This window comes from Anomaloglossus baeobatrachus, chromosome 8 (genome assembly GCF_048569485.1).
Source record: "Anomaloglossus baeobatrachus isolate aAnoBae1 chromosome 8, aAnoBae1.hap1, whole genome shotgun sequence".
NCBI lineage: Eukaryota > Metazoa > Chordata > Amphibia > Anura > Aromobatidae > Anomaloglossus > Anomaloglossus baeobatrachus.
The window spans coordinates 179086246-179110294 of record NC_134360.1 but is presented as its reverse complement, the minus strand read 5'-3'; the positions used below and the strand labels follow the sequence as shown (position 1 = coordinate 179110294).

The following is a 24049-nucleotide window of genomic DNA, read 5'->3' as shown; positions in this document are numbered from 1 at the left end:
GCACCGCGCCGCGCTGTCCCTGCAACCCTGCACCCCAGCCATCTGGCCTCCCCGTTACACCATCGGGCCCCGGGATCACCAACCCCTGCCCATGGAGGGGACAACATCTCAGCTGCACCCTACCATCTCTCCCGGGATCCCCGTTACCAGCAGCGGTGGTGCCATTATCACCACGACCTGTGAGTGGCGTCACGAATAGTGATGAGTGAGTACTAAAAAGCTCGGGTGCTCGAGGCTCGGGCCGAGCATCCCAAGATACTCGTGTACTCGGCCCGAGCACCGAGCCCAATGTTATCCTATGGGAGACCCGAGTATTTTTATGACATGAACCCCCGGCAGCATGTAAAAACCCTACAAATATCACAAAAGTCTCAGAAGAGTGCTCAAATGACATGGCAACAGCATGGGGAAGACCCCTTGAAGCATTTATCACTCAAAAGTCACAGCTGTGAACAATTTTGTCCGCGTTTTACGCCATTTTTACGGACTCACCAGAAAACCTTCAAAAATGACACCAAAATGAATTTTCATGGCGGAAATGTTAAGGGCACATACCCAATAGTGAGATAGAGCTGGTGTATGTTACTTTTGGAGATTACATGAAAGATTTTACGTGAAAACATTGTGTGGCACTCCGATGTCCCTGAGAAAAGACGTACATGAAGGCCTCTTGAGTCTAATGTGCCCATTTTGAGGAAGTGAGTCTTTGTAGTATTTTCCTTTGCAAGGGCAGTCCAAAATTGTGAGGTTCACCAATGCCCCTGCATACAGACGTGCATGAGGGCCTGTAAACCTGAAGTGCCCATTGTAAGGAAGTGGGTCTATTGTAGTATAGCCCTTTGGCAGGGCAGCCAAAAATTGGGAGGCTCTACATTGTCCCTGGATAGAGACGTGCATGAGGGCCTGTAAACCAGAAGTGCCCATTGTAAGGAAGTGGGTCTATTTTAGTATAGCCCTTTGGCAGGGCAGTCAAAAATTGGGAGGATCCACATTGTCCCTGGATAGAGACGTGCATGAGGGCCTGTAAACCTGAAGTGCCCATTGTAAGGAAGTGGGTCTATTGTAGTATAGCCCTTTGGCAGGGCAGCCAAAAATTGGGAGGCTCCACATTGTCCCTGGATAGAGACGTGCATGATGGCCTGTAAACCCGAAGTGCCCATTGTAAGGAAGTGGGTCTATTGTAGTATAGCCCTTTGTTAGGGCAGCCAAAAATTGGGAGGCTCCACATTGTCCCTGGATAGAAACCTGTTAGGTTCTTAGTGCGTCCGTGCTTGCATTTAAAAACCGCACATGTGTGCCTGTTGGTGGCAGCGTTCAGGTGCACTTGTGTGCGTTTTGCACAAACTTGGATATAACGCACAAGTCTAGTGAATACACATCAGCACAGCATTGCAAAATGCGCAAGGGCGTTGGCAACGAACAAGGAAGTGGACGTGATGGTGGTGCAGGCAGAGATCGAGGTTGTGTGCAAGCTCTAATTTCGCCACAACAAAGGGCCACATCTACTCGCTCGCACGTCCTGTCCCAAATTCTTGGGGACCGCAGCAGTACACCGCTCTTGAACCAAGACCAGTGTCAACAGGTTGTTAGTTGGATAGCGGATAATGCTTCCAGTCAGATTAGCACCACCACAAACACTCTGTCTTCCACACGGTCAAGTGTCAGTAGCCGTGATACTGCACCGCACATTTCAGAACCTGATCCTCCTTCCTACCATCAGGCCGAGTACACGTCCACGGACATTACTGATCCCACACTTGGACACTCGGAAGAGCTGTGCACGTTTCCATTCACACATTCTGGCCTCTTGCCAGCTTCTGTTGAAGTGGGTCATGACGAGATTGTATGTACAGATGCCCAAATATTTGAGCAGCCACGTTCTCACGAAGTTGGCAGCGTGTCTCAACAAGGGGTGGACGATGATGAGACACAATTGTCAGGAAGTCAGGAGGAGGAGCAGGGTGCAGAAGAGGAAGACGACGTGGTGGATGATCCAGTAACTGACCCAACCAGGCAGGAGGATATGCAGAGCGAGGACAGCAGTGCACAGGGGGAGGGAGGCGTAGCTTCCCAACAGGCAGTAAGAAGCAGGGTGGTGGCCCCAGGCAGTAGTCAGGCAACCGTTCCCCGGAACAACAACACGACACAAGGTGCCTGTACAAATGTTAGGTCTTCCCGAGTCTGGCAGTTTTTTAAGTTGACTCCAGATGATTCTAAAAAGGCCATTTGCAACACCTGCCATGCCAGCATCAGCAGGGGTACCAAAACTAGCAGCCTGACCACCACCAGCATGATCAGGCACATGTCAGCCAAGCACCCGACTTTGTGGGATGTACAACAGAGTCGAGGAGCAGTGCTTGCTGATTTCACTGCTACGTCTTCGCTTGTTGTGCATGCGAGCCAATCCCCTGTCCATGCTGCCTGCGAACAAGCCTCCTCCGGCCCTGCACCTGCAGTTGCCCACGCAGAAATAACACCATCATCAAGCACGTCCTTGTCCCAGCGCAGCGTTCAGTTATCCATTCAGCAAACCTTTGAACGCAGGCGCAAATACACTGCCAACGCCCCACATGCCACACTTCTAAATGCTAACATTTCGCGACTGCTTGCACTGGAAATGTTGCCTTTTAGGCTGGTGGAGACAGAAGCATTCCGCGACCTGATGGCGGCAGCTGTCCCATGTTACTCGGTCCCCAGCCGCCACTATTTCTCCCGGTGTGCCGTCCCCGCATTGCATAACCACGTGTCACAAAACATCACACCTGAACAACGCTGTTTCAGCCAAAGTCCACCTAACCACAGACACGTGGACAAGTGCTTGTGGGCAAGGCCGCTACATCTCATTGACGGCACACTGGGTTAATATTGTGGAAGCTGGGACCCAGTCTGAGCGAGGGACGGAACACGTCCTTCCCACACCAAGGTTTGCAGGCCCTACCTCAGTCAGGGTTTCACCCACACTCTACAGCTCCGGAATGTCATGCTCCTCAGCCTCCTCCTCCTCCTGCGCATCCTCATCCACTTTACCATCCACACCAGTCCCAAGCTGGAAGCACTGCAGCACTGCCTCGGCGAAGCGGCAACAGGCTGTGCTGAAGCTAATCTGCATAGGTGACAAACCCCACAATGCAGAAGAGGTGTGGACAGCTCTGAAACAGCAGACAGATCACTGGCTCACACCTCTGAACCTAAAGCCAGGAAAGGTCGTGTGTGACAATGGCCGGAACCTGGTGGCGGCTTTGAGGCGAGGCCAGCTGACACATGTTTCATGCGTGGCCCATGTGCTCAACCTCGTGGTTCAGCGGTTTCTAAAGTCATACCCAGAGCTGTCTGATCTGCTGGTAAAAGTTCGCCACCTGTCTGCACATTTTCGAAAGTCACCTACTGCTTCAGCCGGCCTTGCCGGCTTTCAGCGCCGTTTGCATCTTCCGGCTCACAGACTGGTGTGTGATGTCCCCACGCGTTGGAATTCAACTCTGCACATGTTAGTCAGGATATGTGAGCAGAAGAGGGCAGTTGTTGAGTACCTGCATTACCTTACAATTATTGGGTATCCAAGCTGGACACGTGGCATGATTGGCTCTCTACGCCTTGGAAGTCCTGGCCTGCCCTGCTGCTAGCGTTTTGTCAGAGCGTGTTTTTAGTGCCGCAGGGGGAATCATTACAGATAAACGCACTCGCCTGTCAACTGAAAATGCTGACAGGCTGACTCTGATCAAGATGAACAAGGGTTGGATTGGGCCAGACTTCACCACACCACCAGCAAATGACAGCGGAATTTAAAGTTTGTAACGGGAATTTGCCATGTACCTCCACTCACCCATGGGTACACACTTCTGGACTTTGGCTAATCGCTGGACTGCTCCTCCTTCTCCTCATGCGCCACCATGATGACCGTTACAATAGTTAGGCCGTTGTTTCAGGTATACCCCCAGTGGTAAATTTTTTCGCCCATTCTTTCAGAATGGGCATTACAACGACAGGAGACCCGCTCCTTTGCAATGGGAACAATGTTTTGAGGCCCTCATGCACATCTCTATCCAGGGACAATGTGGAGCCTCCCAATTTTTGGCTGCCCTGCCAAAGGGCTATACTACATTAGACCCACTTCCTTACAATGGGCACTTCAGGTTTACAGGCCATCATGCACGTCTCTATCCAGGGACAATGTGGAGCCTGACGCTGCCACCGACAGGCACACACGTGCGGTTTTTAAATGCAAGCACGGACGCAATAAGAACCTAACAGGTTTTTAGGAGCGCCAATTACTGAGAAGTCTGACACTATCAGGACTGTTTTAGACTGTGTACACCAGCCCCAAATATGATGAAGGCTGGTATACGGTCACCACTAGGAATGGCTATATACCCTGCCTGCCTGCCTGTATACTGCTACAATAGTCCTGAGAAGGACTCTTCTGGTCACTAGCCTGTATTCCGACCTGGCTATACCCTGCCTGCCCTGCCTGTATACAGCAACAATAGTCCTGAGAAGGACTCTGCTCCTGTATTCCGACCTGGCTATACCCTGCCTGCCTGTATACAACTACAATAGTCCTGAGAAGGACTTCTGGTTACACTGTTTGCAGCCCTGCTACGGAAATAACTATAAAGGGTCGCAAACCTTTCCCTGAAGCAGCAACACTCTCCCTGCACTGACTGTCTGGATGGCTGTGTGCAGAGCACAGCGCGCCCGCCGGTATAAAGGCTCGGTCACGCTGTGCAGGCCGGCCAATCACTGCAATTCCACAACTAACAGGGCTGTGGCATTGCAGTGGTCTGCCAGCCAATCCCTGCATGAGGGCTGGCTCTCAAAAGAGCGCCAACATGCAGGGATGAAGACCACGAGTACAGCACGAGTATCGCGAGATTACTCGGTCCCCGCCGAGTAGCCCGAGTACAGTGATACTCGTGCGAGTACCGAGTAGTGACAAGCATACTCGCTCAACACTAGTCACGAACAATCTCCCTAACCAAACCACCCCCCCTTTTCACTCACAGGTGAGGAGCGCTGCTCGAGTCCCCGGGTCCGGTCCACCGCTCGAGCCACCGAGCAGCAGCAGCAGCAGAAGGCCCGGACCCGAGCATGGCGAGCGCGTCCCCTCCGCCCGCGACACATGCACTTCCATGTGCCTCGCCACAAAATATGCTCTGGCCAGGCATGAATTAGATGAGCGGGCATTGTCCCACCTCTATTCCGTTCGTGCTCAAACTGGCATGAAAACGTTTGTGACTTTTCAGAATGTTATGCCAAAATCCCACTCAAACACTTTCATGAATTTGGCCTAAATTTTTCTTCTAAAATCTGACTGCAGTATACAGTATACAGAATAAGTGTCTACAAATTGAGATAAGTCTATATATTTACCATTTCTTTCTAAGCTGCTCATCTTTTAGCATCTCTTTTTTTATTCCTTCAGCGCTTGGAAGTTTGTGTAATCCTGAAAATCAGATATGTAAAGTACAATTATTACTATTAGTTTATACAAAAGACAACTTTTTTTGTTTATGATGGTATTTTTTGTGTAAGGGTTTAACAATTACTTACCCTTAAAGAGTCTAGTAGCCCATCGAGACTGAAGTTCAGCCACTACCATAGTTGGCCCAATGGGAAGGATAAATGCAATGAATGCTATTGTAGGCTTTTCAATCCCCAGTGGAATAACCTTTTTATAAAATGCACCTTTGTTTTCATCCTTTTTAACAATAGCTTCATCCAGAAAAGGGAAACTGTAGTCATAACCTGTGGCGAGCAAAACGACATCAAGATTGTCCACAACAGAACCATCTGCAAAGTGGGCTGATGTCTCAGTGAACCTTGTCACATGTGGCTTGACCATGATCGAACCAGACAAAATACGGCTTGGAAGTTCTTCATTCACCAAAGGTTCCTTCCATTCAGATCTATGATTTAAAATAAAATTAATTGATGAAATGTAAATACTGGAACTTGAGATAACCAATTGTACAGTAGTCAACTACTCAGTAAACCAAACTATAGCTTGTATGAAATGCATTAGTTAATAAAACCATAATATTTTCAAGGTTCCCCTGAACATATTAGTCCCGTTGCTTTTCTTAACTGACTGCTGTAATACCTAGTGTGCAGCCAATCACTAGACTCAGGGCTGAAGCCAACCAAGATGGCAAGATCTGCTGAGCGCAGTGATTGGTTACATCAATAACATATGCTGTAGTTGTGATATCAACGCTGCAGTCTGTCAGCAAAGATTTGGATCAGTGGCAGTGGTTCTGACAGTTTGTGCATAAATTCTTTGGTTATGCAAACCAATTGTTGCAGCAGCTGTCCAGGTAGCCGGTCTCAGATGATCTTGGAGTTTAAGATGCTGGATGTTGAGGTCCTTGGCTGGTGTGATTACACGTGGTTTGTGGTTGTGAGGCCGGTTGGATGTACTGCCAAATTCTCTGAAACATCTTCTAAGATGGCTTATGGTAGAGAAATGAACATTCAATTCACAGGCAACATCTCTGGTGGAAATTCCTGTAGTCAGCATGTCAATTGCACACTCCTTCAAAACTTGCGACATCTGTGACATTGTGTTGTGTGATAAAACTGTGTATTTTAGAGTGGTCTTTTATAGTGGCCAGCCTGAGGCACACCTGTGCAATAATCATGCTGTCTAATCAGCATCTTGATATGCCACACCTGTGAGATGGATTATCCTGGCAAAGGAGAAGAGCTCACTAAAGCTGGGTTCACACACAACGACAACAACAACGACGTCGCTGTTACGTCACCATTTCCTGTGACGTAACAGCAACCTTACATGATCGCTAGTTAGCTGTCAAACATGTAATTTTAAGCAGCGATGGAGCAGCGATCATAGCGACCTCGACAGTCGTTGTGCGGTGTCACACGCGTCGCTATGCGATGACTCAGACCTTGATAGAGGCGTGGTGTTTACCCCTAGACATGTTTTGCGTTGCCTCTTTTCACACCCCTCTGTTCCGATTGGTGATCGCTACAGCGCCTTTGTGTTGCCTTTTTTCACGCCCCTCTATTCCGATTGGTGATCACTACAGCGGCGCCTGATTGGGTGACCGTGCCAAACAAAGGAAGACCCAGTAGTGCTTTCATTCATTCTATTTCATTTCATTCAGATCCACAAAGAACGACACACTAGCGACACCAGACAGAGAATCTACTACGTGGAACAAAGAATGGAACTTAAAGAATTAAATCACTGTAACGCCTTCAGCAAGGTACCCAATCGGAACGCTGTTGTAACCACCAATTGGAGTCGTAGGGGCATTGCAAAATACACCGCAAAAACACGCCCTTGTCCTGCCTTCAGCATCGTCGTGACCGTCACTGCTGCGGTGTCAAACACAAGGATGCTGAGCTTATCATCATGGCGCAGCGGGATAGCAGCGATCAAAAAATGACCTGGAATATTCAGTAGCGAGCAGCGATTTCGCAGCAGGGGTCTGATCGTTGTTATGTGTTACATCGTTGTTATGTGTCACACACAGTGATGTCGCTGTTGAGGTCGTTGGTACGTCACAGAAAATGGCGACTTAGCAGCGATGTTGTTGTCGTCGTCGCTGTGTGTGACACCACCTTAACACAGATTTAGATAAATTTGTGAACAATATTTGAGAAAACAAGGATTTTTTTTGTACATAGAGAAAGTCTAAAGCCCCCTATCACATTTAACGACTTACCAGCGATCCCAAAAACGATGTGACCTGATAAGGATCGCTGGTAAGTGGCTGGGAGGTCGCTGGTGAGATGTCACACAGTCAGATCTTACCAACGACGCAGTAATGATTAGCGACCTGTATAACGATCTCGGTAGGCGTTGGGACCGTGTTAGGAGGTCGTTGGTAGGCGTCAAACACAGCGATGCGTCCTGCCCAGCAGTACATCGCCTTTGAAGAAAATGGTTCCAACCATTCAGCAACGACTAGCGATCTCACAGCAGGGGCCTGATCGCTGGTAGGTGTCACACATAACGAAATCGCTGCTGCGTTACGAAAATGGTGACTCAGCAACGATCTCGTTAGCGATCTTGTTAGCGATCTCGTTGTGTGACGGGGCCTTTAGATCTTTGAGTTCAGCTGAAAAAAACTGTGAGCAAAAACTAAAGTGTTTATATTTTTGATCAGTATACATATAAACGAACAAAAAATCTAAAATTACAATTAAAAGTAGATTTACAGTTGTCGGTCATCGTTGTTTGTATAAATAAAGACCTCAGTTGTTAGATATTACTGCAGCCCTGAAAATGATGATTTTGTTCTTTTGTTTTTTATAGAGGCTTAAAATAGTCACATTTATTCTAATTGATTAACTGCCAGAAATATTTATTGAGTGTGTATTCACCTAGATGTACTGTATGTAATAGCCTTAGAATTATGGAAAGGAAGTAACAAAAAATGTGTACACAATGAAAGTGACTGTCAAGAGGAAATTTGAGTGATTATTACATGCAGTGTTAGTAATGGGTCAATGTAACATCAGTAAGCAAAAGCCACTATGCTCTGTCTACTACTAATATATTGCAGGGGATTCGGAACCAAGCATTATAATAATATATCAGAAATTTAAATCAGACTAAGCATAAATTGTAAAATATACAAAAAAAGAGTGTTCAAGGGTGAACATTCACAATATAAATGTCGTGTGCACAGAAGAGACAAACTTCTCTTCGGCAAGTGTTTTCATTTACCCTTCAGGTTGTATGTTGTAGAGTTTATGATTAAATTGGTCATTCATGTATTTCTTTAGCATCCATCGAGACACAGCTGCTGGCATTATATTGTTGATCCAATTAAAGTAACGACATATAAATTCCAAATCAAAAGGAAGTCCTCCTTTTCCAAGTCGTGGAAAAACCCAAACTCCTTGTCTGGAGCTAAGATATACCTGTGACCAATAAAAAAGGACTTGGTTAAATTCAATACATGTCACTTAACATAATGCCTATAGCTGTTACGTCCCCTCTGGAGTCCGCTCCAGCAATTTCTACTATGATCACCAGGCGACACTGTGTTCCTGCCATGGATAGTGCTGGCTATGGGAGAGGAGTCGATGCCAGCGGCGCTGGTGGGCGCAGGCTCCGCTGATTCACTGGGCTGGGTTTCCTTGGGATCTGCAGTACCACTGGCTGACTGTAGGTGGCGTGTGTCTTCCAGCTGAAGTTACCATCATTCAGCTACAACCAATGGGAAGACACCACACCCTTCTTATTTCCCCTCCTGTCTGCTGACCACTGCCAGAGATAGTTCTGTACTCCTGGTTCTTTTCTCACTTTGTTCTGTTTAGTGATTCTGGTGTTCTGACTTCTGCTTGTTTCCTGACTACCCTCCTGCCTGCTGTTTATGTACCTCGCTGCCCAATCCGGATTTGACCTCTGCTTTATTTTCAGATTACAATCTTGCTTGCCGATTTTGTTCCTGTTTTGCATTTCCCAGTTCGACCCTGCCTGACTACTACTCTCTCGGACTGCAGCCTTCCACAGGTAGTGATCACCTCGAACCCTGTGTAATTTCAAATCCCTGTATAGGGGTTAAAGGGTTTCAGGGTTCTGGGGGCCCTGCTTGGTGAGTGGCTTCCCTCTAGCCTGTCCATTATAGCCCATCTGAGTCTGTGGATCCAGGCAGGTATTACAATAGCCAGGTCTGGAGTTAGAGGTGGGCAAACATGACAGCTTCCCATAGCCCCAAGTGTTTAAAGTATAAACTGCAGTGACACTACAAGTTCTATTATCTCTGCAGTTTCCAAGGTTAAGATTAGAGAAACTCCTTGTCTGGAGGTGAAGATATACCTTTGACCACTAAAAAAAAAGGACTTGGTCACATATAGACATGTCGACTAATGTAGTACTTAAATAAAATGCAATTTCAAACCTTTGGTCTCAAGTATAGTTCTTCTAACAAAATTTGCCATGCTAACATGAAGGACGTATATTCCCTTCTGCTTTAAGGCTGCTTTCACACCTCCGGTTTTAGCAGAACCGGCCAATCTGGCTCTAAAACCTATGCAACGGATGCGGCGACAAAACCGCATCCTTTGCATAAGTTTTTGACATGCGGCCCGACCGGTTTTTGCCGCTTGCGGCACGCTACTGAGCATGCGCAGTAGAAAAAACGCATGCGGCGGCCGGATGCGGTGTATGCCGCAGGACGCCGCATGCTGCGTCCATAGGCATGCATTGCAAATCGCGCCGCATCGTCTGGATGCGGTGCGATGCGGGTTTTTTTTGGCCGGACAAAAAAACATGCCAGGCAACATTCCATCTGGCTGCCGCATCGGCTAAATCTGCCGCATGCGGCAAAAACCGGACCGAAAGCAATCCTATGCGGCACAATCCGGCACTAATGAAAGCCTATGCAAAAAAAATGCAACCGGCGGCAAAAAAAAACGGTTGCGGTTTTTCTGCAAAGAGCCAGATTGTGCCACACAGGAAAAACTGGATGTGTGAAAGCAGCCTAAGAATATTATAACGTTACCATTTCCTGAAGTAGGGAAGGAGAAGGGGTAGGTACTTGAAATGTTGGATTGCTGATTAATCTCAGGCTTAATCAATATTCATAAAGAAATTGAAACATCAGTTACTATTTTTCACTATTTTTCATTTTTCACATATAATTTGTATTTTTTTTAATTACCATACTAGAGCCTGTGTAGACCCTGAAAAGCAATTGGGACAGTTTCCAAAACTCCAGTCCCCACAGCCCCCAACAGGTCATGTTTTTCCGATTTCCTTAGTATTGCACAGGTGATGGAATTATTATCAAGGCATCACCTGTGCAATACTAAGAAAATACTGGAAACATGAGTTTGACAACCACTGATTTAGACCACCAGTGAAGGAATGGGACTCGAGGACAAATATGCAACTTAACAATTTACGGCTGCTGGAGAAAGGATATGGCACAGACGAATGGTGGATTCTTATTGAGGGTAAATTGGAGTAAGAAGATGGAGACAAGAAGGCAGATATAGAAAAAAAACAAGGAGAAAATTGTAGAAAAAATACCCTGACTATAAATAAATAAATTGCAAGTGCTTAATAAACAGGGTACTTAGTATATACATTTTTGCAAAAAGGTAAGAAGCTGCCTCACCTCGTCACGGTGTACCCATCTGAGACAGTCCCTAACCTACTAAAGTTAAAAACATATTCTGTACCTGACTAGTGTCATGTCAAAACTTCAATATGGATGGTAAAGTGGTTAGCTGGGTCCCAGATTAAATACACAGCAAAAAGTGAGAAGCAGGTAATTGTTCAGCCTCAGTATCAGGAGGGCTGCACCCCCAACTTGCACTTAATGCAAGTTGGGGGTGCAGCCCTCCTGATACTGAGGCTGAACAATTACCTGCTTCTCACTTTTTGCTGTGTATTTAATCTGGGACCCAGCTAACCACTTTACCATCCATATTGAAGTTTTGACATGACACTAGTCAGGTACAGAATATGTTTTTAACTTTAGTAGGTTAGGGACTGTCTCAGATGGGTACACCGTGACGAGGTGAGGCAGCTTCTTACCTTTTTGCAAAAATGTATATACTAAGTACCCTGTTTATTAAGCACTTGCAATTTATTTATTTATAGTCAGGGTATTTTTTCTACAATTTTCTCCTTGTTTTTTTTCTAGTCTTGAGGCTGCAATTCACATGCTTGTAATGTTGCATGTTTATTGAACATTTGTCACAGCTCAGTTTTTTGTTTTTTTTAAGAAGGCAGATATAATAGTTATTTAATTTTGGCAATTCTACACAATACCTCCATACATAAATTGAGATCCTTTTTTTTAACATATTTTCACAATATAAATATTTACAAACATAGATTTATTGTAATTCCTACTTGGTTAAGCTGCAGAGTACTACCAATATATGAATTTCTATAATAATTTACTATTGTGGTTACCCTTGTTTAGTACAATAAGAAGATAATATTGTTGTTATGCTATGGTGTCCCTATATGTACATACCTCTATAATTTTTAAAGGATAATATGTATGTTTATGTATGTTCTAATATTGAATAAAAACTATAAATTTTTATTGGTTTCTTGAGCTCTTTTTGAAATTTTTTATCTCATTATTTGGTTTAACTTAACATAGACCAATAGCATCTCCACTCGATGAGCAGCATCTCTTTTCTTAAGAGATCCCCTAATCTGTGTCTTTAACTTGTTTCTTACAGTGCGGTAAAACATACCTGTGACGCTCTTGTGCATAACTCAGTTGAGATATCAACTCCAGTGTTGCCCATCCCAATGATTAAAACTCGTTTCCCATCAAAACCAACAGGCCTCTTGTATTCTCGGCAATGTCTTACTTGACCTTTAAAATTTTCAATGCCTTAAAAAATCAGGACAAATAGGTCAGTTGGACATTTAATTCACAACATATATAATTAAATAAACATATAATAATCAAAAATGCATATAATCTGCACCTAAGTAAATCAATAAAGTTTTCTCAAAGCAAAATACCAGGAAGTATCAAAAACAAAGCAGATTTACTTAAAAGGTGACACACCAGCAGGGAACATACGCAATGTCAAAATCGCATGTAACCTAATTCACTTCATTGGTGCAGAAATTCTGCAACATCAAAAACTCACCAAAAACTCATTGTGACCTTTGACTAAATTTTTCATAAAAAAACAGGGTTATTATTAACTTGGATTTTACAATTGATAAAGTCAATGAAGCGTAAACATAAAGGGAGATCCTAGACATTAACCCCTTCACGACCGGCCGATTTTTCGCTTTCCGTTTTTTTTTTTCGCCATTCTTTTTCTGAGAGACGTAACTTTTTTATTTTTCAGTCAATATGGTCATGTGAGGGCTCATTTTTTGCGGAACGAGCTGTACTTTTAAATGAAACCCTCAGTTTTACCATATAGTGTACTGGAAAACGGCAAAAAAATTCCAAATGCAGAAAAATTGCAAAAAAAGTGCAATAGCACTATGGTTTTTGAGATATTTTATTCACTGTGTTCACTATATGGTAAAACTGATGTGTGGGTGTGATGCCTCAGATCAGTGCGAGTTCGTAGACACCAAACATGTATAGGTTTACTTTTATATAAGGGGTTAAAAAAAAAATCGGAAGTTTGTCCGAAAAAAGTGGCGCCCGTTTTACGCCATATTCCGTGACCCATAGCGTTCTCATTTTTTGGGATCTATGGCTCAGTGATGGCTTATTTTTTGCATCTCGAGCTGACGTTTTTAACGGTACCATTTTTGCGCAGATGCTACGTTTTGATCGCCTCTTATTGCATTTTGCGCAAAAGTTGTGGCGACTAAAAAACGTCGTTTTGGTGTTTGGAATTTTTTTGCCGCTACGCCGTATACTGATCAGATTAATTGATTTTATATTTTGATAGATCGGGCGTTTCTGAACGCGGCGATACCAAATGTGTGTATATTTTTTATTTTTTTAACCCTTTAATTTTCAATGGGGCGAATGGGGGGTGATTTGAACTTTTTGGTTATTTTTTAAAACTTTTTTTTTTTACTTTTTTTTTTTATTTTACTAGTCCCCCTAGGGGGCTATTGCGATCAGCAATCCGATCGCTCTGCAGTATCTGCTGATCACAGCTACAAGGCTGTAAACAGCAGATACGCTCTCTATCTCTTTTGCTGTGCCGCTGGCACAGCGAAAGTGAAAGCAAGTCAGGTGTAGTACAGGAGTCATCACATGACCCTGTGCTACCATGACAACTATCGGGAGTCACGTGATCGCGTCACGTGACTTCCGGTATCGGGCGGTAAGTAAAATTTTACCGCGATCGTGCTTATAATGGCGCTGTCACATATTGACAGCGCCATAGTGCCTAGCAGGCACACATCTCAGCTGTGAAAATCAGCTGAGATGTGTGCCGATCGCAGCATGACGCTGCCAGCAGACCGCGGGCAGTAAGGTTATGACTGCAGGGACGTAATTTTACGGCCCGCGGTCGTGAAGGGGTTAAAGGTAACCTGTCAACATATTTGGGGCCTATAAGCTGTGGCCAGCACCAGTGGGCTCTTGTATACAGCATTCTAGCATGCTGTATATAAAAGGCGCACTACAATACTTTGATCTGCCCTGAGCAGGGCAGATCAAAGTGCGTCTCCGCAAGACCTCAATGCCGGCGAGTGTAGATGATGTAGAATGCGTCATGCACCCCGGCTTCAGAAGAAGGAAGACCAAGATGATTGAAAGAGGAGGCGCCAATCCCGGAGAACAGCGCCGCCCATTTGACCAGTCTGCACCAAAGCGACCTCCTAGTTAAGTATTATAAAGTGATTTTTACGTTCTACATAGCAGCTTGGGCTCTTATATACAGCATATTAGAATGCTGTATACAAGAGCCCACTGGTGGTGGCAGCAGCTTATAGGCCCAAAATCTGGTGACAGGATCCCTTTAACTTTGAAAGCCTTTTCCATACTCAATTCACTGAAAAAAGACAAATAGAAAAATAAAGCCATACTTACCTGGTCACAATACAAATGCATTGCATGTTGCAGCAGGCCCCATGATAAAAGGTAGGGGCCGCACAGCTGCACAATGCTGAGAAAAACAACCACTCATACATCTACCATCTATGATATTGCCTTGTATTCTAAGTTCACACAAATAAGGCTTGTACTGGCACCAGTCGGCACCATTCTGTCTTTCAGCCTATTGGTCACACCTGTACTATTAGATCAACGCAATGCCCAGCAGTCTAAGTCCTCCCCAGTTCCCCTCCAGCAACACAACAGGGTCTTAGTCATATCCTGCAAAAGATGACAAAATACATGAGATATTAGTTGATATTTAGTCCAAAATACTCAAGCTCGCAACTCACATCAAGCGATCTCATTGTTTTGTGAGTCCCTGCACTAAAATTAAAAGCAAGTGTGAGTGGTTGATTTGGCAATATTTCTGCATTACTTTCCCCTTTTATCATGTGGCTGCTGCATCCTGCAGTATATTAGCAATGACCAGATGTTGGTAAATACAACTGCGTTTTTTTCTGTGATATGTTTTTATTTTGTTCTTTTTTGCAATTAATTTTAATTTTAGTGTAGGAATTCGTAAGACAATGAACACACTTGATGTGGGTTTGCAAGCTTGTATATTTTCGTCAACATATCAACCAACGCCTCATGTAGTTTTTCATGCTGTGCAGGATGCAGCCAAGCCCTGTAGTTTTGGAGAAGAAATTGAAGTGTCTGTCTCCAAGAGATAAGCTTATATAGTGCTAGGCAGCCCAGCTTATCTAATAGTACTGGTGTGACAAATAGACTGAAAGCCAACATGGTGCGCTACACATAAGTATGCAACTGGAGCCCTATGCAAGCCTCATAAGCCTCATCTTTGTGCATTTAGAATACTAGGAAGTCACCCCCTCACCCCATTAATGGGAGCCTGCTGCATCCTACAAAGCATTAGTATTGTGGCCTGGTATCAGTAAAGATGACTGCCTATAGTATACACCAATCAGATACCGGAATAGGCCATGGTGCTCCATCAAGCATTGTGTTATTTTTTTTTCCAATCATAGCCTGTACTTTTAATAATGGCCGTGCCTTGTGTAATTAATTTATTATAGGATCGTATTATTCAGATAATATGCAATAAAACCAGTCACAGCCTCACACGTACAGATGGTTATAATAAAGGAGACAATGGCTTAATGGAGCAACATTACTCCTGCAATTAGCTGATCAGTATAGGTGCTGAGAGTTGGACCATCACCAATCTAAAATCAGCGAACTTTGCTAGGGATAGACTGATAATTTTAAAGTCCTAGTGAGTAGAGATGATGAACCCGAGATTCGGTGTTCGATGTTCATACCGAACACAAACTTTACAAAAAAAAGCAGAGTTCGGGTTTGGAGTTACAGTGCTTTACGTATGCAACCACTCAAGCAAGCATTGCTGTGCTCGGGTGCGCTTGGTGCTCAGCCCAGTGAGAGCTGCTTGCAGTGTTTGAACGGCTCACACTGGGGGTAACAATACCATGATTGGATTTAGAGTGCTCCTTAAAAAAAAAAAATGGAAAAACCCTGTGCCTCCGGAAGTGTTCTATTTATTGCTGGCTGCATGTGGATGGAGACCTGAACTGCCCAATTAGTGACTTCCACTGGGGTTCAAGTCAAGTCTGGGTGCAAAAACAAACTTATTCAAAAGTCCGGTTTCCCCCTCTGAACTGAACTTCCATGGGTTCACTCATCTCTACTAGTCAGCCAATGACAGCCTATTACCTGAGCACTATACAGCTGCGGAATGGGAGGTGTAACTAAAAGCTCAAGGGCCTTGGTGCATAAGTTAAGATTGCCTCTCCTCTCCTGTGTCTACCTTCTATAACTAATCAAAAACTGAACCATATATGTATTGGGGTATAAAGCATAAAAAGCTGATGTGTACATGACAGGCCCCACCAGGGCCTAGTGGCACTCGGAACAGGGCCACAATTCTGTTTGTGAGGTCACTGCGACAGGGCCCAACTCCGTGACCCTGGTGGTGTCGTTTAAATGACGTGAATTGGGGGTTATATTTACAGGGAATAATGATTTGTGATGCCACCTGTTGTCTTCAGCCATATATGGCTGACGCTGCTTGGACGGGACCGCTGGGGCAGATAGTGACGCAGCTGAGATGGTACAGCTCCTCACAGGTGGAGCTGGGGCTCCAGGGCAGCTGTAGGCAGTTGTTAGCCAGTGGGATTTTTGGATAGCAGCGCGGGGCTGGCAGTGCAGGCAATGAGTCCAGGACACAGCGGGAAGCAGTCACAAGTTCTTTTACTCACAGTTATCAGTTCCAGGTTATTACGGCCGGTCAAATACTGCCCTTGGAGTGCTGAGTCCTGATGTACCGGAATCCAGTCTATCCCCAGGTAATTCAGAGGCACAAGACCGGTATACCTTTCCTCGTCATCTTCGTACGCTGGCTTCACCCTCCTGCCCTGCGTCTCACACACAGTGCCCCTGAGCCGGTATCCGCGAACCCTGTTATGGGGGGGCTTGTTTGTCCTATACCTTGGCTCTCTGTGGTCACGTTTTCAGTGGATTTGCATGTGGTTGTGGCTTCGGCACATGAAGTTACCACCGCCTCCAGTTTTGATAGCTGAGCCTTGTAGTTATCCACTAGTCTAGGAGCCGGTCCCCTTTGCTGCCAAGTCCCTCCACACCGATATGTCAGCTGTCGATGCAAGCCTACGGGTGTATTTCTCACTTCCCGTGACTCTAGGACCCCTTCTTCCTTTTCTTTCTTTCTTTCTTGTGCTAGGACAAGCTCGCCGGCTCTGGTCCTCAGGACCTCTCCCATCCGCTTCCTCCTTTGTTCTCTCCTTGCACTGTTCTGTCACAGTTTCACTTTCTGCACTCCGTTCTAAGTGTCCACCCACTAACTAACCCCACCTCCAGACTGGCTTCAGGACTGTACTCTCCTTTTTGTGCAACTCGCCCTAACGGCCTGATGGAGCGCAGCTATACTAAGAGTGTGTGTGTAACATGGTCTGTGTGCTCCTTCTTACCAGGGAATGGGATACCACACCTCTGGCTGAGGTGCAGTACTTCCGTGGCGACTGGACCCTTAGGGGCACCACACACAGAGATGTCACAGCTCTGTGAATCCCCAAGTTGTATGAAACTGTAATATGGCTCCCTAAGAACTCCATACAGACCTGCTGTACTTCTGTAGGTCTCTTATTTTATATGAAGGCATAGGGCAGGTTTGTTTCATGTCAGTTCTGCCAAAACTAATTTAGATACAAGACCATACACCAAAATAATTCAGACCCCATACCAGATCCTACAATTAACTGAGACACTTGACTAGACTAGAAATCAACATCTTTCAGATCCCAGACCAGCTGGATAATGTACTGGTTCCTAATTACATCCAAAGAAAGGATATTTTATGCACATTGTGTATACACGTCATCCTCAAGCTGAATGGCATACTGACCCAGGGTGGTGGTGGTGGTGGGCATGAGTATGACCCAACCCGTTAGCCAGTGTAGTCACAACTAACGGAAATTACTTAGGCCTTAGTTGCTACGCCAAGGCCAAATCCACATAGCAGGGGTTTTGTTGTATACAAAATGAATGATTTTCATCAATTTTAGAGCTGATTCTGATCCATTTTGGTCCATGTGTGCACCTTCATCGTTCATATATCATTTATTTTTCTTGTATGCAAAAAACCCTCTTAAACATTTCCTAAGCTTCATATAGCAACCAGTCAGTGATATCTGGGTCTATTTGTGATGCCCCTGAGGCTCTGGTTGCCACAGGGTACTGCACCTCAATTAAAGTGCCGTATTCATCTCAGGTAAGAGGGGGTTACTCACCGGTGTTCCACATTCACACACTACATACAGCTTAGCAGCCTTCACACAGGGTGGGATGGCTCAGGGTAGGCAGGGGGGGGGCCATTACGATCATGGGACTTCCCGGTCACTGAGTCCAGCCACCTAGGGGGCGGGTTCCACTTGGGGTAGAAATAGGCACAACACACACACATCAAAAACAGACCCGTCAGGACCATAGTTCTGGCAAGACATCTCTGGAAAATCTTGGACTTTACAAGGCCCGGGGCTTGGAGCGGGAGCTAAGCCAGAATACCTAACCGCTGAGGGGAACACCCTAGCAATACGACTCTCTCTCCTTCTTTCTCAAAACACCGGTAGTGACCCGTTACCGGATCTGGGATTGACCGGAGCCCATCACTGGCCAGCTGCCAGTGACCAGTGTGACCGGGCTGGCAGCTGAAGTTGTGCGTAAACTACACCCTGAATGCGCAGAGACTGTGTTGGCTCATCCTTACCGGCGCCGCCACCCAGTGCTTAGGTGCCAATGGCCGTTAAATCCCTCTTCATCAACCCGGGGCCCGCTCTGTCTGTTGGGAGCGACACCATCCCGGCTGCCTTAACACCTGCCCTGGCGAGGAATTCTGCAGCGGCGGCTACTCCTGGCCGCATACCACAGGTGGTGTCATGATAAACTCTCCCAAATACCCTGCTTCCCCCACCATATACTATACACCTCAGGGCAATGGAACCGGGCAAGGCCACCCCGTGACATCGCCTGGCCCTGCCTGAAACAGCCCAGCAACAAGTAGGTTAACCACCTGCCTTGTGGGGCACTACATATTCATAACCATCTGCTGTGATCTCTAAAGCTAAAACCGTTTGGCCATGTGGACATGAGTATTTGGTGAGTTTTTTACCTCAGTATTTGTAAGCAAAAACCAGGAGTGGAACAATCAGAAGAAAAGTATGATAGAGACCCTTGTATTTTTTTTTATCTACTCCATATTTTGGCTTACAAATCCTGAGATAGAAACTCAATTACTCAGCATGTAAATATGGCCTAAGGGGTGCTTCACACACAGCGAGCTCACTGCCGAGATCGCTGCTGAGTCACGCTTTTTGTGACGCAGCAGTGACCTCATTAGCGATCTCGCTGTGTGTGACAATGAGCAGCGATCTGGCCCCTGCTGCGAGATCGCTGCTCGTTACACACAGCCCTGGTTCGTTTTCTTCAAAGGCGCTCTCCCGCTGTGACACACAGATCGCTGTGTGTGACAGCGAGAGAGCGATAAATGAAGCGAGCAGGGAGCAGGAGCCGGCGTCTGACAGCTGAGGTAAGCTTGTAACCAAGATAAACATCGGGTAACCAAGGTGGTTACCCAATATTTACCTTAGTTACCAGCATCTGCAGCTCTCACGCTGCCTGTGCTGCCGGCTCCGGCTCTCTGCACATGTAGCTGCTGTACACATCGGGTTAATTAACCCGATGTGTACAGCAGCTAGGAGAGCAAGGAGCCAGCGCTAAGCAGTGTGCGCGGCTCCCTGCTCTCTGCACATGTAGCTGCATTACACATCGGGTTAATTAACCCGATGTGTACTGTAGCTAGGAGAGCAAGGAGCCAGCGCTCAGTGTGCGCGGCTCCCTGCACACACAGCTAAGCGGTGTGCGCTGGTAACTAATGTAAACATCGGGTAACCATTCCCGATGTTTACCTTAGTTACCAGTCTCCGCAGCTTCCAGACGGCGGCTCCGTGCAAGCGCAGCGTCGCTTGCACGTCGCTGCTGGCTGGGGGCTGTTCACTGGTCGCTGGTGAGATCTGCCTGTTTGACAGCTCACCAGCGACCATGTAGCGATGCAGCAGCGATCCTGACCTGGTCAGATCGCTGGTCGGATCGCTGCTGCATCGCTAAGTGTGAAGGTACACTTACAATGGGATATAGAGTCTACAGAGGCTCATAGGCGCTCCCTGTTTCCACTGTGTGATGCCTCCTTGAGGTGCTAACTATCTTCTAGAACCATTGAACTTCTCCAAAAAATGTCATGAGGTGGAGATGTGACGCCCTGGGCAAGCCAGGGGTCACAGGTCACAACACCACCACACCCCACACTCCAGGTAGGCACATCACAGCTAAACTACAAATCCTTGTTGCCTTCCTCCAGAGGCTGATGATTCACACCAGGGGGTGGGCCAGGCGGTTGGCTCCGCCCACCAAGGAGGTCACAGCTCTGGAGGCGGGAAAACCAGGGAGATTAGCCCTGGCAGGGCAAGAGTGAGGAGTTAAGTGGAGGAGTAAACAAGAAGTGAAAGTAGGAAAGTGGTAAAGGAGGAAAGCGAGTGAAGTGACAGTAAAGAAAGAAAGCCTGAAGGGTCCAGCTTTGTGTAGGGCCAGATCAGCAAGGTCAGCGACGGCGGTGACTGTCTGGAGGGGGACCGTTTGGAAGTTCCTGGAAGGACCCCGTTGGCTGTGTGCCCGGTGGTCTGGAGCAGTGTTCCGAAGGACAGTCAGCACCAGGGCAGGGGCCTCTCGGACCCCGGCAAGGCTAGGAGTCTCCAAATTTGCCAAATCTGTCAGTGAAGGGGACGTAGATCCCCCAACGACCAAGTCCCGATTGAAGGCAACAGCCCAACCTGAAGCAGAGAGACACCGCCACCGCCACGGCACCAGTTTCTCAGGGCCAGCGCCTGCGGGCAAAGTGTAGAGCTCCTCCGGCCCAGATTGTAGTCGGGGAGCGGGTAACCGGAGGGAATCCACCGCTACCACAAGTCAACCATAGGTGCAAGGAAGAGAGACATCACCGTCACCTACCGGGAGTGCAGGTGCAGCCGTCTGTGGGACCGTCCTACCAGCCGTTTGGTTTACCGTACAAACTGTGTCCACGTCTCAGGCTGAGTGAGTACCACAGTGCCGCAAGGCACAGTGCTGCCCCGCGCCCCTGCGCCCATCAGGTCCCGCACCTCACAAACCTTCACCGGGCCCCGGGATCACCAACCCCTGCCCACGGAGGGGCAACACAACACCTGGCTGCTCCGCATCACCATCCCCGGGATCCCCGTATTGAGCAGCGGTGGTGCAATCACCACAACCGTGGGTGGCGTCACGGACAATAATCATCCCCACACCCAACAACCCCCTTTCACTCACGGGCGAGGAGTGCCGCTCGAGAAACCCCCGGGGATCCGGCCTACGGCTCGAGCCACCACTGAGCAGCGGCCGCCGGACCCGAGCAGAAGGGGGTGAGCGTGGTGTGCCGACACCCTCCTCCCCGCCCGCGACAACTTGGCGTCACGAACAGGATCCTACCGCTCTGCCGTCTGGTAGAGGTGTGCCTTGTTACCGCCGGAGGTGTCCGGCAGAAAAATTTCAGAAGCCGCCATCTTTGGCGCGAAAAGTTCCCGCTCGAGCGTCTTCTCGAGCAGTAGAGGCGCGAAGGCCAAAACCCCGCCCCGAGAGAGGAGGGGCCGGAAAGAGCTAAGGGGGACGCGATGGCGGCTGGCTGCATGTAGCTGCGGCTATAAAAGCAGGGACGCCAGGACCCTGCGAACATACCGTTCCTGGAAGAAAGAGAGAAAGACACCATGTGGATGCCGGTCCGAAACACCGTGGCCCCCGCACCGGGAACCGCAGCGTGGGTGGAAATCCGGACCGCGCAGCTCCATCTAAGGCTGCAGGTCAAAATGCAGCTCCTCTTGGAGGAGTGGGAGACCGACATGGCGGACGTTATAGCCACCGTGCGGAGACGCGAGGAGGAAGCGGAGGAAGGGAGGGTGAGTGACCCACGCCCCTATGTCCCGGAGCGACCGGTCGCTGCGGCTGAGGGACCCGGTCCAAGCCCTCTCCCCCCGTTGCCTCCCTCGCCACCCGTCTCGGGGGCCGTGACCCCGCCACAAGGCCCGCTACCATCGCAACCGGTAGCGATACCCAGCCCGTCCGCCCCAGCGGACCGACCTGTAGCCGGAGCCCGTAGCAAACCGGAGGTGTTGCCATGGAAGGCCCCGAAGATTGTGCCAGAGACAGTCCCCGAGCAGTTTCCCGAGCCGGAGCTGATGGCCCGCTCCGAGCTGAAGGCCCAGCAGCGGAAAGCCCCTATGCCCATCCCCCACACCTCGGCTGAGGTGGCGCCGGGTTGTTGCTGCAAGGCAGCGCCCAAGGCCACGACACCGCGGGATACGCCGCCCACCATCCTGACAGTGGGTAACGTTCTGGATGTCCCGCGGGGCCCGACCCGTGCGCCGGCGCTGGCAACAGCGCCATATTGGGATAGGGAGCCGACAAAGCTGGGCCTGGAGATCGCGGAGAGGGAGAGAAGGAAAGCCGAGCTGGTGGCCCGAGCCATTCGGGAGAAGGAAAATCTTCGGCAGGCGACCTTCCGTGTCCGGGGCCCGTTGTATGAAGGGCAGGTGAGGCGGTTTGATGTCCGCCGGGGCTACGGGTTTATATATGAACCGGGCCTGGAGGCCGAAGTGTTTGTAGCCCGGCGGGATGTGAATGCCCACCTGCCCGAGGAACATCCTGGCCGTAACCTCATGCCGGGGGACATGGTGCGGTATACCCGACACTGCGGAGAGAGGGGGTGGTTTGCCCTGGATGTGAAGCTCAGGGGCAGCAACGAGAGCAGGGTGAGCTCTGCACCCCCTCCCTCGGATGAAGCAGCAGAAGGACCAGAGTAGGGCAGCGGATGCCCGTTGCACCGTCCCCGTTGGGACCACCATTTTGTTGTTGAAAGTTTGAAAAGTTGAAAGTTCTGCAAATGATAAGAAAATGATAATTACCGAAGTTTTACCTGATTTGCTTGTGATTGAACCGGCCGGAGCCGGCACCGTTGTCACCGTGGGGACCGTTTACGGTTTGCATGGGAACTATCCATGGACAAGCCCGTGAACTTGCAGGGCACCACAAACGTTAAGTGGCTTGTAAATATGTTGTTTACCGTTACCGTTTTCCGCAATGCCGCCTCCGGAGAGGCAGGTTGGAGGGAGGGCCCTGAGCAGAGCAGGCTAGGGCCCAGCCACCAAAGGGACCGGTGGCTACCCTCTGGAGGGAAGGACAGATCCCGCTCGGGTAACTTGTGCTGGACTGTGGGTCAAGGGGTGCTGCCTGGGCTTTAGGGGCAGCATCAGGGCCAGGTTGCTTGGGTGGGAGAGAGCGGAAACCGTAACCGTAAACCGTTTGTAACGTTAAAAGAAATGTGCCTCCCGTCTTGGGAAGAGTTATGATTAAAAATGTAAATATGTTAATTTCAAATGTTATCTTTTTCAGAAAAATAAAACCGGTGTAGGATGGCAGCCCGCGGACGGTCTGCATTTTGCTAAGGGGGAATGTGATGCCCTGGGCAAGCCAGGGGTCACAGGTCACAACACCACCACACCCCACACTCCAGGTAGGCACATCACAGCTAAACTACAAATCCTTGTTGCCTTCCTCCAGAGGCTGATGATTCACACCAGGGGGTGGGCCAGGCGGTTGGCTTCGCCCACCAAGGAGGTCACAGCTCTGGAGGCGGGAAAACCAGGGAGATTAGCCCAGGCAGGGCAAGAGTGAGGAGTTAAGTGGAGGAGTAAACAAGAAGTGAAAGTAGGAAAGTGGTAAAGGAGGAAAGCGAGTGAAGTGACAGTAAAGAAAGAAAGCCTGAAGGGTCCAGCTTTGTGTAGGGCCAGATCAGCAAGGTCAGCGACGGCGGTGACTGTCTGGAGGGGGACCGTTTGGAAGTTCCTGGAAGGACCCCGTTGGCTGTGTGCCCGGTGGTCTGGAGCAGTGTTCCGAAGGACAGTCAGCAC

The 24049-nt window shown here is 48.1% G+C and overlaps 1 protein-coding gene across 1 annotated transcript in view; it reads right to left on the bottom strand.

Moving 5' to 3' along the window:
* LOC142249369 (dimethylaniline monooxygenase [N-oxide-forming] 2-like) overlaps positions 1–24049 on the bottom strand; it is a 46835-nt gene that overhangs the window by 6837 nt on the left and 15949 nt on the right. The window contains exons 4-7 of the mRNA XM_075321002.1: positions 12193–12335; positions 8695–8889; positions 5548–5908; positions 5368–5440 (exon numbers count right to left, since the gene is read on the bottom strand). Of these exons, the coding sequence (XP_075177117.1) occupies positions 5368–5440; positions 5548–5908; positions 8695–8889; positions 12193–12335 (772 nt within the window). The remainder of the gene's footprint in view (positions 1–5367; positions 5441–5547; positions 5909–8694; positions 8890–12192; positions 12336–24049) is intronic.